This window comes from Ambystoma mexicanum, chromosome 4p (genome assembly GCF_040938575.1).
Source record: "Ambystoma mexicanum isolate Mex_15411 chromosome 4p, UKY_AmexF1_1, whole genome shotgun sequence".
NCBI lineage: Eukaryota > Metazoa > Chordata > Amphibia > Caudata > Ambystomatidae > Ambystoma > Ambystoma mexicanum.
This window is the reverse complement of record NC_090927.1, coordinates 851,573,166-851,591,278: the sequence shown is the minus strand read 5'-3', so window position 1 is coordinate 851,591,278 and position 18,113 is coordinate 851,573,166. Positions and strand designations below refer to the sequence as shown.

At 46.8% G+C, this 18,113-nt stretch overlaps 1 protein-coding gene across 1 annotated transcript in view; it reads right to left on the bottom strand.

Moving 5' to 3' along the window:
- NDUFAF4 (NADH:ubiquinone oxidoreductase complex assembly factor 4) overlaps positions 1 to 18,113 on the bottom strand; it is an 80,044-nt gene that overhangs the window by 18,160 nt on the left and 43,771 nt on the right. Inside the window, exon 2 of the mRNA XM_069606415.1 lies at positions 12,170 to 12,270. Coding sequence (XP_069462516.1) covers positions 12,170 to 12,270 — 101 coding nt within the window. The remainder of the gene's footprint in view (positions 1 to 12,169; positions 12,271 to 18,113) is intronic.

The window sequence follows — 18,113 nt, the reverse complement described above, 5'->3', positions numbered from 1 at the left end:
TTCATATAATGTGTTAGTACTTAACCCCTAGATTTATCTGGGCCAACCTGTATTTAAATACATTTATTTTTACAATACATAGTGTTTCAGTGTTTCTTTGTATTACAATGTTCACTTGTACTGTATCTACTGCCCTCTCTCCCTCCTAAAATAAGCCTGGCTGCTCCGTCTACACTACCCCGAACTCAGGTGGTACAGCCTTATACTAAGAGTGGAGTCTTGTACTGCCTCAGTAGAATGGTTTTGCTAAGCCCTTAGTTGGACTTCAGAAAAACTGTCCTAACACTTGGCCACCCGGTGAGTTCCATAATGCACTGTGCAACCTTCGGTCTCCCTCTCTCCCTCTCTCCCTCCCCTGTGCTTCCTTATACCCTCCCCACCTCCACCACGGTGCTCTCCATCTTCCCCATCTACACTAACAGCTTCTCCATCTCCTACCCCCCCGCCCCTCCCCTCTCGCAGCCTGGAAGGAAAAGGTTTAAGAGGGCTCTCCTGGTCTGCCCATTGCCGACACCCATGTCAATGCTACCCCCGGGCAGACTAGCAACATTCTTTGTCATTCCTTCTCCTGACCTACGACTCACCATATGGTTTCTGTCCTCGCCCCTTTCTCCGCCTCACCCATTAATGGTGGAACCAGATGGAAGTGCTCTTGCCACACTTCACTTCATCCAGGTGCATCATCAATGTCTAATGGAATGGCACCATCATGGCCCAGGGCTCTCAGCCCAACATCATTCTCGACAGGCGACTTCCGTCTCTCTTGAACTTCCTCCCTTCTCCGGGTCTCTCCTCTGACTCCGTCCCCTCGCCTCCTTCTCTCCCTACAGCGGTGACAGTACTAGTAATAATAGTAGTCTTAGTACCCCACCCCTGCACCCCTCCTCAGAAAACCTTTAAAGGGGGCAACCAGCTTCACTTAGCTATCCTCAATTTATGCTCTGCTGTCAAACACTGACATCAGTCACCTCCTTGAAGACTGACATTTACGTCCTCATGCTCACCGGGATGTGGTGCAATGCCAGCTCTGTCACAGCTTTTGACAATTCTTCCTGGAGCTACACGATCCTCTCCAAGTCCAGGCCTAACCAGTCTGGAGACAGCATGGCCGTCATCTTACCGGAATGGATCCATACTTCTGTCATACTCATTCAATCCTACTCCTCCTCTGAATTTTTGCATCTCCCCTACCCTATCACTCTCGCTACCAGCTCCAGGCCCCCGGGGCCGGTCTCAAATCTACCCATTGAGTGGCCCGACCTCACCTCTCCTGACCTCAACCTTTAAGCTGCTCACCTTCCGATACTTTAACATTCACCTGGATTCCCTCATGCTGCCCTTCCCTTCCTCAACCTTTGCGACTCATTCTCGCTTGCCATTCTGCCTTCCAGTCTGACCTACTCTGTGGGACACACTCTGGATGCACCCATCTCAGCTGACCTTGACCTCTCTAACCCTCTCAATACACCCATCTATTGGTCTGATCATTCTCGCCTCTCAACTGGAGCTCCAGGGATCCCCGGCTAAGCCTCTACCTACACTGCCAGCCTCAGTCATCCCACCAATGAAGCGAGTGACAGTAGCTGCCTTTGCTGCCTCTTTTATCACTCCCCTACCCCTTCTCTAGACTCATTCTTATTTAGCCCTTGCTGACCTTCACCTTTTCATCTCCAGCACCTCTGCCCCCGCTAGGAGGGGCCGCATGACGCCTTCCTCCAAATGCACCAGGTGGTACGATTCAGACTAAGTGTAGAGTTGCGGGTCAGAAATGGCTTGCCTCTCGCACATACTGATAAACTGGCCGGTCACCTGCTCCAAGGGCATTACAGACTCTCCATTCGGTCCAAGAAGCGGGCCCATATCCAAGCCTGCATCTTGGGGGGCCACCAACAAAAAGGTTGGAACTTTTCAAAATCTGTAAGGAACTTGCCAATCCTACTGCAGTCCATACTCTTCTTCCTTACCATTGCATTGGCCTCCCATTTCACAACCAAAACTCATGCCATCCTGTCCTCACTCTCCTCTTCACTCCCTCCCCCACCTGCTCCGTCCTCAGTTGCCCCCGCCCCCCCTCTCCCTTGCCCTCCTGCTCTCCCATTGCACCAGAGGAGGTTACCAAGACTGTTCGCTCTATGAAAGTCTCCACAAAACAAGTGCTTCCCTGCTCCTCCAGGGCAATCGAGGACATTGCCACCCTCGCTCCCACTTTGGCAGTTTCATAACCACTCAACACTGGCTCCTTCCCACCACCTCATGCACGCCCTTGTGCAGCACCCCACCTAAAAAAAAAAAAAAAAAAAAAAAAAAAAAACATCTGCGTACACTTCCTGCTCAGCTAACTACTGCCCTATTTCCACTACTGCTTTCTTGGGCAAGCTATTGGAGAAGTTGGCCAGCTCCCAACTCACCCACCATACTCTAGTTGTTGGCAGTATACAGTACCACAAGCCTGACTTCAGAGCAGCCCAAAGGCATGGAAACTGCTCCCTTGAAAACGTGTGACTACTTGCCCTCTAATCTAGACTCCTGTTCTCATCCTCCTGGATCTGTACTCTGCCGACACTGTCAATCATGTCAGCCTCTAAAATCGCCTCCGACACACTAGGCATCACGGACCAAGTACTTGCTTGGTTGACCTCTTTCCTTTCAAATAGGCCCGCCCAGGTTCGAATAGGCCCCTTGCTCTCCTCTACTACACTCTATGTGCAGCTGTCCACAGGGCCCTATACTCTTGCTGTTTCTTTTCAACTTTTACCTTACCCCTCTGGCTGACTTTTCCACCTTCTCGCCTCATTTCCAGTGCTATGCGGATGATACAGCTTTCCTTCAGGCTGCCCTCCTCTCCTTGTCTCATTCCTGATTGCCTGACTGCTATTCAGGCATGGTGCACTAATGAGCTCTGTCTTAATGCCCCTCCCCTTAAAAGGCAAAAACCTGGGAGTACTTAGATTCCTCTCTCTCTCGCTCTCCTTCTCACCGCACATCACAAACCTTGCCAATAAGGCCGACTTTCAGCTCTACCTCCTCGGAGGCATTCTCCCTTTTCTCACCTTCCCCCAGAAACTCAATGTCTCCAGAGTTCTGGTTATCTACAGATTGGACTACTGCAACATCCTCTTCCTAAATCTGCCTCCTACCACCCTCTGTCTGCTCCAACTAATTCAGAATAGAACTGCAAGACTTCTTGCTCAAGCCCAGGAACCGCATCTCTCCAGCCCTAAAATCTCAACTGGCCACCGGTGGATGCACAGATCAAATGCAAGACCCTCTGCATCATCCACAAGGCTTTCTGGGGCCCTGGGACCACGCTACATCCAACTTTCCCTCCCTAAAAACCTCCCTGCTCAAGTCCTTCAGTCCTCTAGCTCCAACTCTCTGCAGGTCAAACTCCAAGCAGAGTGTGGTGGGTAGATCCTCCTCTCTCCCTCCGGAGTCCTACAGGGGCCAGGTCATCCTCCTAGTCTTCTGCAGTACCAAACTACCTACCTGCACTTGCTTTTGGGCACCTCTCCCTGACCAGCCTACCACATCTGGTCCACCCCTCTTCCTCACACTTTACCCTGATCACTGCCTCCCTGGGTTCCACTAGCACTTATGCTGCCTCAACCCTGGGCCCTCCTATACCCCCATGCACTTATTTACTGCACTTGTATAATCCAAATGTCGCAGGACCATTTATCTTGTGACCTAGACGACCACCACCAGTCTTGTGGAGCCGGGAAACACTTTCTGCTGTATAGGCGCCATACAAATGTCCAATAAATATGTTGTGCTTCTCTAAATTGATTTCAACGGGTTTGCTAGCTGTAGGCGACGTGGGATTGTAAGCTGTAGGGAAAAGCACAAGCTTCCCTCGTCACCCTGTAGCATGGCAAAGAAGTAGCGTCTGAATGGCTAGTTATTGCTCAGGGGAGGGATGCACTTCGTCATCAGGGGTGTTAAGGGAGATGGGTACAGGATTCCCACAGTGGGGCACAGGTGGATGCAGTACCTCTGCCAGGGTAGTTAGCCTTTGCCCGTAGCATTGCTTTTCTTGGATCTGCATTTGGCGTTTTGGGAGATGTTGTCCATTGATATGATCAATCAAAATTGCCTCAAAAACGGTACTTTGGAAGTTCTCAGAGTCCTTGCTGGTATTGCAGACTTTAAAAACGGCTAGTGTCATTCCAGGTCCTTGTGAAGATTACCTTTTCACCGTCATGAAAAGGAGGCAAAGCAGGGTTGAATGCCACATAATGCTTGACCCATCAACAGAAAACGTTAACACGGACCCATAACATCTTATTGGATAAGCTGGAGGAGGCTCTGCCTCGGTTCAGTTCCTTTCTATCACAGGATAAGCAAACCTTTTTAAAAATCCATCTCTACGATTGGAAGGCATCTCAGAACTACTCCCTCTCACCCATGCACTATCACTGTTACCTCCTGCCACAACTAAACCAATTTAGTTTCCGGTTCTACTCTTACACAGAATGTACACTATCCTACTCCACAAGGATCAGAGTTCTGAATGACTCCCAGTAAGCGGAGTGGGTACTGATCATTGGATGGCCCCGACACCGGCCTAAAACCGTAATTAAAATGAAAATGACAGAATTGACTTGTCCGGTACTACTCTTGACCTGTACTATGGCCTCCCCAACAACCCGGGATGGCAGTTTGTAGCCTTAGCACTCACTTTGATCTAGAGGTGTCACAGAAAGTTTCTTCTTTGCAGCAAGCCTGAGAAAAATGCTTCTCTTTCTACCAGCCAAGTTGAACACTACAGAGGTCTCCTCGCAGTTTGGCTACAGCAGGTAACAGTCACTCTTAGATAGTTTATTGGTCATTTGTTAGGCGCTGATACAATTAGCAAAACTGTTTCAAAGCGCCCACAGGGTGACAGATTGGGGACAGGGGAGGTAGACAATGAATTACAACAAAGATAAATTGAATTAATAGTACAAACAAATAGTGAGACTAACAAGGAGGGAAGACAAACCTACTATGTCTTTACGTGTTCAGAAAGTACAAGTGCAGGGGCAGAGGGGTAATGGATAGGTGCTTTGGTGCTTATGGAGAAGTGCCTGAGGTGAAGTGCTAAGAAAAGAACATAAGTGCACCCTCCCATGAGGAGGGTGAGCCAAGTAAGTGCAGTTAATAGACAATGGTCAGGATGAGAGATGTGGGATGGTCAGGGCCAGAGATACAGAAGGGCCCTGCACATCAGTTATGCTACTGTATGATTAGCAGGGAAGCGAGAAGGATAAGGAAGAGGTAAAGAGAAAGGCTTGAGGCTTTTCCGGAACTTAAGGCGGTCCTGCTCAAAACGAAGAGGAAGAGGGAAGCTGTTCCAAAGGAGGGAGCACCCTGAGGAAAGTGATCGAGCACCAGCTCTCCGTTTAGCAAAACACGTTTCACACACTGCAAGTTGGTGCCAAAGGAACACAGGAGTCTAGAAGGGAAGTATGGTTACGCTCACCTGGCTCCCACAGGGGCGTCTGTCGGACCCGGACTGCTGCGGCCTCCACCCACGTGATGCGTAGTGCAGCGATGACCGACTGGATCTGCCCTCCTAATCTTGTCTGCTTGGCCCGTAGAAATATTCTCCTACAAGTGGAGAGATGGATTTAGCCACTTGTGGATTCAAGTGATAGCACCCCCACTGTCCTCCCCACTAATCACCTCTGAAGTGCCCTCTCAGCAATCTCACCGTATATTCTTGAAGGATGAGCCCTCCATCCTGCGAAGTACGCAGGGGCGCGTTGATATACCAGTTACTTCACTGGCCTGAAGATATTGGAAGAGTTGTAGATGAATCCCGACTCCAAAAGGTCCTGGCGAAGAGCCGTAAGTATATAGTTCGTAAGAGTTCAAAATGTCTGGAATTCACTCCTGTCCAATTCCTCTTTTTATCTTGCAGCTTTGACCCAATAAAAAGATTGACAGCTGAAAGTGCGCCGGTAAAAGTCTGTTACCCAACACTGTCCGGTAAATAATGCCAAGCGTTAAACTTCCTGCTTTCTCCTTTTCTTACAGGTGCAGCATAAGAAGATGTGGCGTGCTGATGAATAATACCTCCGGCGGTAAAATCGGGTAAGCATATGGCGGCTAAAGAGATTGTCTGTTCTCTCTCCTCACCTTGTTGTTTCTTGTCCCCCTTAGGTGCCGGAATTCGTCGATGTAAAGATGGAGACGGCGCCGGATCGAAGAGATGCTGCGTGGAACGGTGAGTATGGCGCGGCGCTGCTGCTGGCGATGCGACGCGTTTAAAACAAAGTCTTTCCTCTGGTTTGAAGATGCGATGAATCCGGGATCAGGTAAGAAATCAGGTAATACTCTTGTTCTAACCTTTGCTTCTTTCCTTCTTTCTAGGTGCTCCAGGTTCGAGGCGGGCGTGGCAGAAGGCTGGATGCTGCTGCTGGCACAGTGAACGTTACGCTGCTGGATGCAGAATAATGCGAAGCGTGTGCTGCTCTTCGGGCGTGGTTTAAATAGCCTCCAAAGTAGTCCCAGGTAGGTATTCCTCCCCGACCACACCAGAGCAACAAAATAGTCCCTACGGTAAAGTAGTCCCTTCCAGGCCTCACATGGGCTTGGATCTTCTTGCAGCATGTTCTGCATAGGTAAGTGTGCACCTATGAGCCTGGCGCCTATGGCGCCAGGACTGATGTCCCGTATGAGCCTGGCGCCAGGACTGAACCCAGACAGCCCCTAGCAGGGGTTGCTGGGTTTTCTCAAGGCAACAGGATGCCTGCTCCCGGGGCTGATGGACGTGGTCTGGATGCCCGGGGGTATGCATCATGACAAGTATTTAGTCAAGAAGCGTTGGAAGATAGAGTGGTCCTCAGCCCCAGATAGACTTGTGAATGATACAGAGGGATTTTAATTTAATCCGTGCTGAGACCAGGAACCAGTGAAGGCTTTGTAAGGCAGTAGAGATGCAGTCCCTAGGCTTGAGGGCAAGGATAAGCCTTGCTGCACTATGCTGGGTTAGCTGGAGGGGGGTTGGGGTTGCAGGGCGGACGCAGGAAGATTAAGGAGGCTATTACAATAGTCTAGCCTGGAGAGAACCAGAGCACAGGTAACATTGAGACTCTGGGGGAAGAGGAAGGGTAGAGTTTCTTTGAGAAGGATGCGCTGAAAGTGGGACTGGACAATGGCCTGAATACGAGGTAAGAAGGAGTGGGAGGGTTCGAAGAGGACTCCAAAACTCCTGGCTACAGAGGAAAGGGGACGGGGGAGAAGCACATGGAGGAAGGCCAGAGTGAGGGGAAGAAATAGGGTGCAGGAGACCCAACAGGGAGAATCTCGGTTTTGCTTGCATTGAGGCAAAGGTCATTAACAGTGCACGAGGCCTGGATGGCAGAGGGGCATTCAGGGATGAAGGACGGTGCAAGGGCTGCAGTAGGAAGTATGAGCGCGAGTTGTGTCAGCGTAGCACTGGAAGTTGGGGGAGAGAAGGAGGAAATGATGCATGCCAGCAGAGACAGGTATATGTTAAAGAGCCAAAGTGAGAGAATGGAGCCCTGAGGGACACCACAGGTGGAGGAGTAAGTAGGGGAGGAGAAAGGGCCCAGAATGGCATTGGCTTAACAGTCAGTAATGAAGTAATGAAGGAGGTGAGCCAGTCCAGTGCCCGATCCAAGATAACAAGGGTATCATGGAGCCTTTTTACGAGGATGCAATGGTTCACTGTGTCAAATGCCGAAGAGGGATCAACGAGGACAGCAGGGGAGTTGGCGTCAATGGATGCAAGCAGTTCTTCACAGGTGTTCAGAAGAGCAGTTTGTGCCTCTGGATGCTTGTATTTGTTTTATTTATAACGTGCAAGCATCAGGGCGCAATTTGTACAAAGTTACAGAAATGCATATATACAGAAATAAAATGACATTACAAAAACAGAAATATTAACAGGATATCTACATATATTACAGTGTTTTCAGTGCTGCTAAGGCTTAAGGATATACCCATAGGGTATACAGTAAAAATAATAACGGCGGTCAGCAGGTCAGGGTATGTAAGACAAGGGCGCTGAGCAGGTCTTAAAGCTGGTCGAAAAGCCAGGATTTGGTTTTGGCCTTGAATGTGTTGAATGAGTCTTCATCTCCGATTGTAGCGGGGAGGGAGTTCCATAGTTTAGAGGCTAGGACAGGGAAGCTTGAGCCCCCCGCTTTTTGCAGTTTAAACCTAAGAATCGATAAGACAGTGGGACTGGGCAGTTCTTAGTGGTCTGGAGGTCGAGTGGTGCGACAGCCGACTGCAGAGATAGATAGGGTCCTTGTTAGCCAAGCATTTGTGCGTAAGGGCGAGTGTTTTTAGTGAAATTCTCTGCTTGACAGGTAGCCACTTTAGGTTGGTTCTAGATTCTGAGATGTGGTGGTTGCGGGGAATGTTTAGGGCAGCATGAATGGCATTGTTTTGGGTTGTTTCGAGTTTATTCAGGTTCTCTTGGCTGGTGCCTAGGTAGAGAGCACTACAATAATCAATTTTTGCCATGATGAGGGTTCTAGCTAGTGTGACACTGTTAGGGGTGATAAGAAACAGTCTGCAAGCTGCAATGAGTTTTCATGTGTATGCAGAAGCAGCTCTGACAGCATTTGTTTGTCGGGATAATGATAGGGTGGCGTCAAGGTAAAAACCTAACGTTTTAGTATCTTTCTACTCGTATGGTGTTACCGTCTATGGTGAATGACTGATAGGACGGCTCTAGTTTGCTCAGGCGTTGTGCGGTGCCCAGGATCAGGAGCTCCGTCTTGTCGTCATTTAGGCATAACTGGTGTTGGGCCATCCAGGCTTGGATGACCAGGTAGACTTCATTAAGGGCCTTGGTGTCAGCTAGATAATCACCTGTGATGGGAATGAGTATCTGGGTGTCATCCGCATAGTTAGTGTAGGAGACACCCAGGTAGTCAAGCAAATCAAAGAGTGGTTTTGTGAAAATGTTAGAGAGTAGGTGACACGCAAGATCCCTGAAGTACGCCGCAGTAAATTGGGGAAGGGTCCGCGGCTGCGGATGGGGCAAAGACCCTCATGGATCTATTGCTCAAAAAGGATTTGGCAGCAGAGTGGAGGTGCCTGCAAAGGATCTGGCGGTTGACCAAATCAAATGCGGCTGAAAGGTTGAGAAGTAATAGCATTGCTAGTTTGCCCTGATCCTTCAATACCTCAATTTGGGTTTTTAGGTCTATTAAAGCAGTCTCCGTCCCGTGTCTGGGGCGGAATCTGGATTGTCGTAGACCTAGCAAGTTGTTAGATTCAAAGTAATCTTGGATCTGAAGTTATGCTGCGCAGGTCTAAAATCTTAAGCAAAAACGGAACCGTGGGGATAGGTCGGAAGTTAGTAGGTATGCTTGGGTTTAGGGATGTTTTTTTGAGCAGTGGTATCACCCAAGCATCCTTAAGGTTGTCCGGGACAATACCCGTTTTAAAGGAGGAGTTCATGAAGGCCGTAATGATGGGACCAGATCATGTGCAGAGTCCTTAATGATGGGGGCTGGGCAAGGGTCGCCTTGGCAGTTGGATGGTTTAATTCTCAGGATATTTTCTACCTCGGTAACGGTGAGAAGGCAAATGGTTTGGTGTTAGCAGTGTCTAGAGGGAGGTCCCTAGCAGGGGATTGTTGAGCGGTTGTCGAGCTTCAGGCTGTCCTGCTTGTCTTTAATTTTAGATTGTAGCGTAGAGATTTTATTTAGTAAGGCTGCTTGAGTGTTAGCACACCATTTACTAGCTTTCGTGCAAGTGTCTGGGGGGGGGGGCGGGGAGAATGGGGTTTCTAGCTCTTTTAGGATTCTGAAGAGTTCCTTTGTATTCGAATCCGCTTGCAGAATGCGGTTGTTTAGAGATTCTTTTTTAGCAGTGATGATAGCATCTTTATAAGTGAATGAGGCAAGAAGGAAACCATCTTTGTGCTCATGAGAGGGATGGCTTTTCCAGCGATTTTCAGCACAGCGTTTAGCTTTGCGGAGTGAACCATGAATTAAGATGTGCTTGTGGTTTGGCCTTCCCTAGTTTGATCGGTGCTATAGTATCTATGGCCGTAAGCATAGTTTGGTTATAGGTGTCTGCTAGGGAGGTGGGATCAGAGCAGGTGTTGGTGGCTGCATTAAGGGAAGGGAGTAACAGTGGGAGGAGTTTCTCCTTAGTTATGTCCTTTTAACTTATAGTCTGGCGTGCTGGGGCTATCGGTGTCGGAGTTAGCGGGGTTGCTGCAATATTAAAAGTTGTGAAGGTCAGACCATAAGCAAGGGGTATTCGAGAACCTTGATATTGCAGTTAGAGACGGCTAACCAGTCAAGGTTTCTGCCTTTGATATGGGTAGGTTCTTGAATGTACAAGGTGAGGCCGAGGTCAGTTAGAACATTCCCCAGATCTATTGCCACGGGATCTTTTGGGTCACCAAGACCTAAGTTAAGGTCGCCAAGGACGATTGTTTGTGAAAGGAGGAGAGTGGAAATTTCACGGACAAAGGTCGGTGCCGGTCCTGGGGGCCTATAGATCAGGTGGAGGGTGGCCGTTTGGTTGGGCATTAGTGATAGTTTGACTGACAGCGACTCAGCTGATTCGTGTTTGGAGTCAAGTACCACTCTTATGTCAAGAGCGTTTTTATGGATGAAGGCCACACCACCGCCTCTGGAATGGGCAGTGGTACGTCACATCGCGTGATGCCGTAGTCAGGCGGTAAGGCCAAGAATAGGGAGGGGCCAGATACGGCATGTAGCCATGTTTCGGATATAGCAATGAAGTCAAGGTCAGAAGTGGTGATAAGGTCAGCGATATCTAATGCGTGTGCTGTGAGAGATCTACCGTTAAGGGTACCCTTGAACACGGGCAGTTTAACCCCTGTGGTAGTGGAGTTGCATGTGGCGGTGGATGAAGGTGAACCAGGTGGTGTAAGTGAGGTTTGCTTGGTGGCGTTGTTGCAGGAGTGTCGTTGCCGGAATCTGGTGCCTAGTCTCTCGTTTCTAAGAAAGAGGGGGCATGGTTGGTTAGGTGTGGGTTTCCTGGCAAAGTGTTCCAGCCACAGCGCTGGGTCATTAAGGTATTGGTTAGTATAGTTGCTAGAGTAGTGTAGGCCTATGGTAATCCAGACTGGTGGTCGTGTAGGCCGCCAACAAGTGGTATGAGAGTTGAGGGAGGGGCAACCTCAAGCAATTTCCCCAGGAAGGCGGTGATGGAAATGGGTTGGTAGTTGGCTTGGCAGGAAGGGTCTGCAGAGGGATTCTTAAGGAAGGGACGCACACGGGAGTGCTTGAGGGAGGATGAAAAGAAACAGTATCAAAGGAGTGGTTGCAGAGATCAGCAAGAGCAGGGGTGAGAGAGGGGAGATGTTGTCCTTGATGGTTCTGGAAGAGCATGGGGCAACCTGTTTGGAAGAGCCCTTCATGGAGTTGACAACTCTGGTGACTTCTTCAGAGGAGACATGAACAGAGGAGGAGAGGGAGGAAGGAGGAGGGTGGGTGGAAGGTGGGGGCAAGGAGGGTCGAGTTGCAACTCATTCAGAACACGGCTGGCTGTCTAGGTACAGGAGCCTAGAGCAGAAATTCAAATGTTCTGCTTAACTAAATTGCACTGCTTACCGATACTCGGCATTCCTCACAAGGCATTCTTTGATACATGATCCCCTTTTCAGTCCCACACAAGCATGCCCATTGCATACTTCAATTTATTGTCACGGGCCCTATAAGGATATTGCAAATGAAGATACAATAAGTGAAAATTCAGCTGCGAGTTGAACAGCGCAGAGGGGACAGTAACATGCACAACTTTTTATTTTTGATATGCGCATGCTGCTGGTATAACTCTTAAACCTCTGAATCTAGCATACTGATGTGCTGAGTGTTGCGCCAGGCTAGCACATCTTTTTCAATTCAAGGGATGCAAGAAGAGGGGGGGGGGGGTCAGCTTTGGAATCTGCACCCCATACAGTCCCTTGCAACCACCTTTCTTTCAGCATTGTGTTGAAGATCAATGCCATTTCCCTACTGGCCTACAGCTCTTTCTGATTCCTTCCTCCAGTCTACCATCCAACTGCTTTTGGTGGCAGTGCATGCACAAAACAACCCATCTGCCACACTCACTTAATAACCCCAGAGGATTAGCAGTTGTAGGTCTCTGGTGTGGGAGTCACAAATGGTTATGTATATGTGCAAAGTTGTATGTTGTGCAAAGGACACCAAAATGTGCATACCTGGGCAGGTAGAGGATCTGTGGAATGAACATAAACCTCCCTCAATAACGACAAAAGGTTGTCATCTTTTTTGTAAATCTTGTCTTGCAGGTCACGGTGATCTATGAAAGAGAAAATGTGAGTAAAAGTTTAACGAATCCAGACAATAAACATGCACAGAAATAAACTACCAAAAGGTAAGCAATAAGAGAACACTGCGCTCCACTGTAGTTAACAAGAGATCTGGGAGAGGGAGGGAAGGGGAAAGCTGAAAGGGACAGAGGCAGGGAAGGGGAGGGGAGAAGCACTTTATACGTGTGTGAGAGAGTGAGAGAGTGAGAGAGTGAGAGAGTGAGAGAGTGAGAGAGTGTGTGTGTGTGATATATATATATATATATATATATATATATGAGGAAAAAAAACGGAGGAAAACGCTCTTCTCAGCAGTGTGAAATTACAAGATGCAAACTACTATCCAGGAATAAAATCCACCCTTCCACAGCATGAATATCAGCTTTCCCCATGCACAGAGTAACCAAATTCCTACACACCAATAGTAGATTAGCACTAGCCCACGTCTACTGGAGTGTATATAATGTTGTACAAACAAAATCCAAATTTTGTGCAAGGAGATGCAGCAGAAACCATCTCACCTGGCTGGGATCTACTTTGCCCTACTCCTCCATTCTAAAACTAGAATTAACCTTTGTTTATCTTGAAGACCCGAGTAGTTACATGGCTATTATTTGTCCCTGTGTATGTGCATGAATGGAAGTGATCATATTTGGTCACAGAGTGCCTCTATCCCACAACTGTGGGCTGTAGTCAGTTTTGGCTGGCCGATGCCCTACAAGTATAGTGCAGATTCCCTTTAGGTCAATCCGCCACAGCACGGTTGGTCGAATGGTCAGTCATTCATGCTGCCGAGATGAGCCATTGGCAGACCAACCAGTATGAATGTTTTATGATGTGCAAATGCATGTTGTGTTCACCTCCTGAAGGAGAATATATATATATATATATATATATATATATATATATATATATATATATATATATATATATATATATATATATATATATATATATATATATATATATTTTTTTTTTTTTTTTTTTAAAGGGGGCGGGGAAGTGACCTCCTTGCCCACTCGCCTGTCTCTGAACATGCAAGTCTAGAAGGTACACTGCCACAAGGAGGGACTGGAGTTCTGCACCCACAACTTTAAGCTAAACCGAAGACGACAAAGCTCTGCCTCACCAGACGACCAGAAGGAAAATGCTGTGATGCTCCTTCCTTGAAGTGGATCCCATCTGGTGCTTGAAGGGCCAGTCTTCCTGAAGCCCCAGACCGTGCCTTAATTACTGGACCAAGAAGATGGCGCGTCTTTACGGTCAGATACCTGAAGACTCTCCACAGCATCTGGACCACAGTTTCTTCATCCAAGGATATCAGGCAGGCACTCATTTCTTGCATCTGGGAAGCTACAGAACTTGTGCTCCCCTTGTTCTTTGGCCGAACAGACAACCTCTCATGATATTTCTTCTGCAACTTGGCCCCTCCAATGTGACTGAACAAATATTGAACAATCATCCTTCCCTGGTTTCTTCAAGCAACTTCCTGAGCCTAAAGAGGACTGGTGAAACCTTGCATTCCAGACTATTCTGCTCCTTTGGCTCAGATCCTGGACTTGGGAGGCATTGTATCTTCCATATTTGTTCTTGCGAATAGTCCCTCCTATACTGGTGTGTCATCCCTGGATCCTTCAGTCGTTGCCAAACAATGTGCGCATCAACCGCCACTGGAAACTGCAAACCTGCCTTGTGCCAAACTGCTGGACCTTTTCTCTCCCAGTTCTCTGGCATTGCTGGAGAGTCCCTTTGTTATCTCCTTCATCAGAGGGGGTGCGGGGTGTCTAACACACAAAGTATCTCCAGTCACCCAAACTCTAGAAATTGCTCCTTTTTACTCTTTCACAAAATAAAAGACTGCCCAAAATGACACTGGTTGCCCTTGGGTTCTCTAAAAACTATTTCTACATGAAGCATTTTACGTGCTTGTATCTGGTGTTTAATAACTTAGGAAAAACTTTTGAATGCTTGAAAGGTTAATACTTACCGGAATGGATTATAAAATTTGTTTTGAAAAGCTACTTACCTGCAAGTGTAGTCCCTCTCGACGTAAAGAATATACTGCAATAAAAGATTCCCGACGATCCCACATTGTGTGGTCTGTACCTTTTAACCACCCCACACCTACCAAGGGTTAAGCATGGGCTGCATTGTGTACCAACCTACCTAGAGTTGGGCTGCAGGTATCCCTTCCCATTTGTAGGGTTGCCCTCTGGGGTGTGGCATTTGCTTAAAACTCCCAGCAACACCTACTAGTACTGTTTTCGTTGAGGTTTCTTGTGTGCACAAATCTTACTCGTAGCCTTATGTTCACATAATCCAAATAGCCAACTACTACTACAGAAATCTTGTATTGGTGGCCAACTGGCACCAACTTTTCTTCAGTTTCCTTGCAGGTCAATGGGTCAAGCCCACAGACTCCAGGTGCAGAGTGGTCCTTCAGATAATCCAGGTCAATTCTATAGAACATACCAAGTCAACGTGTAATTTCCAGTCACAATCCAATTTGAAAAGGAAACGCAGTCGATCACCTCTCCCAGCCAGGGCCTGTAAAAAAGGAACAGACCTTTGGGCTATTCCAAGGTTCCTGGGCCAATGCCCCCTCATTATTATAGGCAAAATAAATATCCCCCTACTTTGTGATCCTCAGTATTCCACTCTACTACTGACTGTAAGAACCCATTAACTCTGTACATCTGAAATAACTGCATGTACATGTGAAATAACTGCACAATACACTTCCAACAGTATATTCACCATGTGTTTTAAGAGCACATCAATATGAAGGCCTTGTGTGAAGCAGGCATTCAAGTATCACTAGAATTTGCAAACCCTGCAAGGACGTTCATTTGCGGGAGATCCCAGACCTGCATGTACAGTGTTGAACCAAAATGGCAGCCATCATGGCAAAGTAGCACTATGGATTCTGTATGCATTTTGAAGTTGTAAAAAGCAGGCAGCAATCCACAGGAATTCAAGCCTGTTGGATCACTTAAAGTAGTAGTTTAGTCAGAGGTTTTATTGGCCCAATCGATCATGCATGCATTTTAGATCATGCATCGATCATTCTTAAACTAAATTTGCAATGAACCTTATCCAAGTTTTCCTCACTTTAACACATGCGAAAATGACGGGTCAGGTACTGCCATCTTCTTATCCGTTGTTCTATCGCCCTAAGTTCCAAGTGCCCTTGCGGCACTAATTCAGATCACCCGCCCGCTAATGCTGACATCACTAGATGCTCACGCCCCATTCCACAACCCCAATACACGTCTCAGGTCAACGACCTCGGTGTGCAATCTATTGACGTGTCCCCATGCAAATGCCAAGAAGACTTGTGTAAACAAACCCTTTATGATAACACAACATTGAGAGTTTATTTTCCCTTTGTGTCAGTGTATTTGATTTCGAGCTTCCCCGACTTGTTTCTGCTCTGTTTAGCTATCTGCCAAGTACGACACACTGAGAAACAGTACTACTGCCTAAATGAACTCAGTCGCTTTTCATTTCTTATATTATGGACAAATGTCTTTACCAAACCATACTTAAACATGTGTGCTTGCAAATTTTCACAATGCGTTTTGTAACATTGCCGTTTCGTTGCTTGTCTTTAACATGCAATGTCCATAGGAAACCTCTTTTCAATAGTATATACAAACACATTTTTTAGTTGATTCTGTGCTTCTTCACTATTCAGCAACTATGGCAACAATTAAGCCCTACCTCTACAAGCCCAAGTATTCAAAAGAGGAAATCCTCAAGAGAAAAAACTCGAAATGTGGAATCAGATGAGTCATGAGGAGCAATCACCAGAGCCTGAACCCCATTCTCATGGACACGTCCCTGCCTGGAGTATCTGCCATTGTTGCGAGTTTACGCATACTCGGTGGAGAACTGCTGTTGCAGAGAAAACTCTGGCTGCTTGGCCTATATTGCCAAATAAATCACGACCGCTATGTGTTACTGAGCTGCATGACTTCAGGGCCACCTGCCTTACAAGATCTGTGTTGCGAATGATGTTCCTGATGCATGAACTTCAAGCTATAGTTCACCTCGTAATCCAAGTAACTACTAAATTCACTCTATATATTTTGTGTTTTTGACAACCAGGACGGCCAACAGAATATGTTGTTCCCCTACATTAATATAACTTCGATGGATCACGGACGAAAGAATCTGTAAAATGAATAAATTACTCATTCTAATCCGAAACCAATACATCGTTTTATCATCTGAACAATTACGCCTTTCACTTGGAAGTATCGCCCAAACTGTTTTTGCTGGAATGTGCCTTCGCATGTCTAATTGATCCCTACTTGAAATCACAAGTGTTGTCAGTAGTTTGCACCACAATGCCTTACATTTTACAAGGTAGTGCAAACAAAAATTTATTCGGTTCATTCAAGTAAACTATTTCTGTATCTCTTGGTACAGACTTGTGGCATATCATCCATATAAATGGTGGATTCATGGAAGACTGGGATTTCGCATTCAACAAGTAATAGCTGCCTGTATGGTTCGAGCCATTCATAATGAATTCCACAGTGACCACGGACAATACCGTGAATTTATACAGACAGTACTCGACCACAGAAGCATAATTTGTAGTGTCATCATCAACTTTATCAAACTAAATTTTTTAAAAAAGGAGTTAACCCAACAGTTGTTTGAAATTCTTTGTAAATCCACAACACGTCAAAAAACCTAAGAGTATCGTAAAAGATTGGTGTGCTTTACCAAGTTCACTGGCCTATCCCGCTCCCCTCATCCATCCTCCACTATCAATGACAGTTCGCACCTGGGGTCACGTGAACGCAAAGGGGATGCACTGGTGAGATTGAGAAGTGCTAACATTGTCAGAGGCCTGGGGGTGTGAACAAACATGTGAGACATTCACACACACACCTACTTCTGTAATAAACACTGTGGGAGTCAATAAAACATCTGAGATCGACAACCGATATTACCAGCTCTACACTTTTTACCTTGCCGAGTTGGCTTATCTGTTCTTCCACGTAACGGTTAGGCAACTTGTACTACCGTTTCCTGTAGCGTCAACTTTATCTCACAGGCAACTTTCTATTGCTTTATACTCAATGTGAACCCCATTCTCATTTTATTTTAAAAGTCTACACCATTATCAACCTATGCATTTTCATCTCAGCACATGAACATTACAGAGTATCGTTTCCAAATGTAATCTTTCATAGTGCATGTCTGCTTTAGGTGCCATTTTATTTTTAATAAAGTACATTTTTTTTAAATTATGAAATGCATATGTTTGATTTACTCACTGCAGGCCTCGCAAATTCTTAAAAATGCCACAGGTCCTGCAGGTCAAGTACCTTAGTTTTTCTACTCGACCTAACAGAAATGCACTTGAAGTGGTTACAAAAAATGAACAAGTGCTTTCTGGAAATTTTACGTCACGATGCTGCTCCCTCCTTTGGCGAGCCTTTCGGGTGCGGGTCTTTAGAGTGGTGCACTGTGGATGCAGATCCCCTTTTACACAACCACAGTGGCTAGAAAGCCAACTCTACACCACTCATTTGGCGCAAGGGTAATTTGGGCACAGCTACTGACATTGCAGGCCATTTCAAAATTACCCTTGCACTTAATGATACAGCGATTTGCTGCATCGTTGCTGGTATCAATCGTAGTGGAAAGTGTTTCCGTTAATGCCTCCCATGTCGCTGGCACACGTGGCACATTTTGCAATATCTTAGTGACACTATAGTGACGAGTACTGCCATCCCACTGGGAATGTCCCTTGTGCGCTGTCCTGTTTCACACTAAAAAGATATTACGAGGAATTTCATTCAGTGGCGCAGCA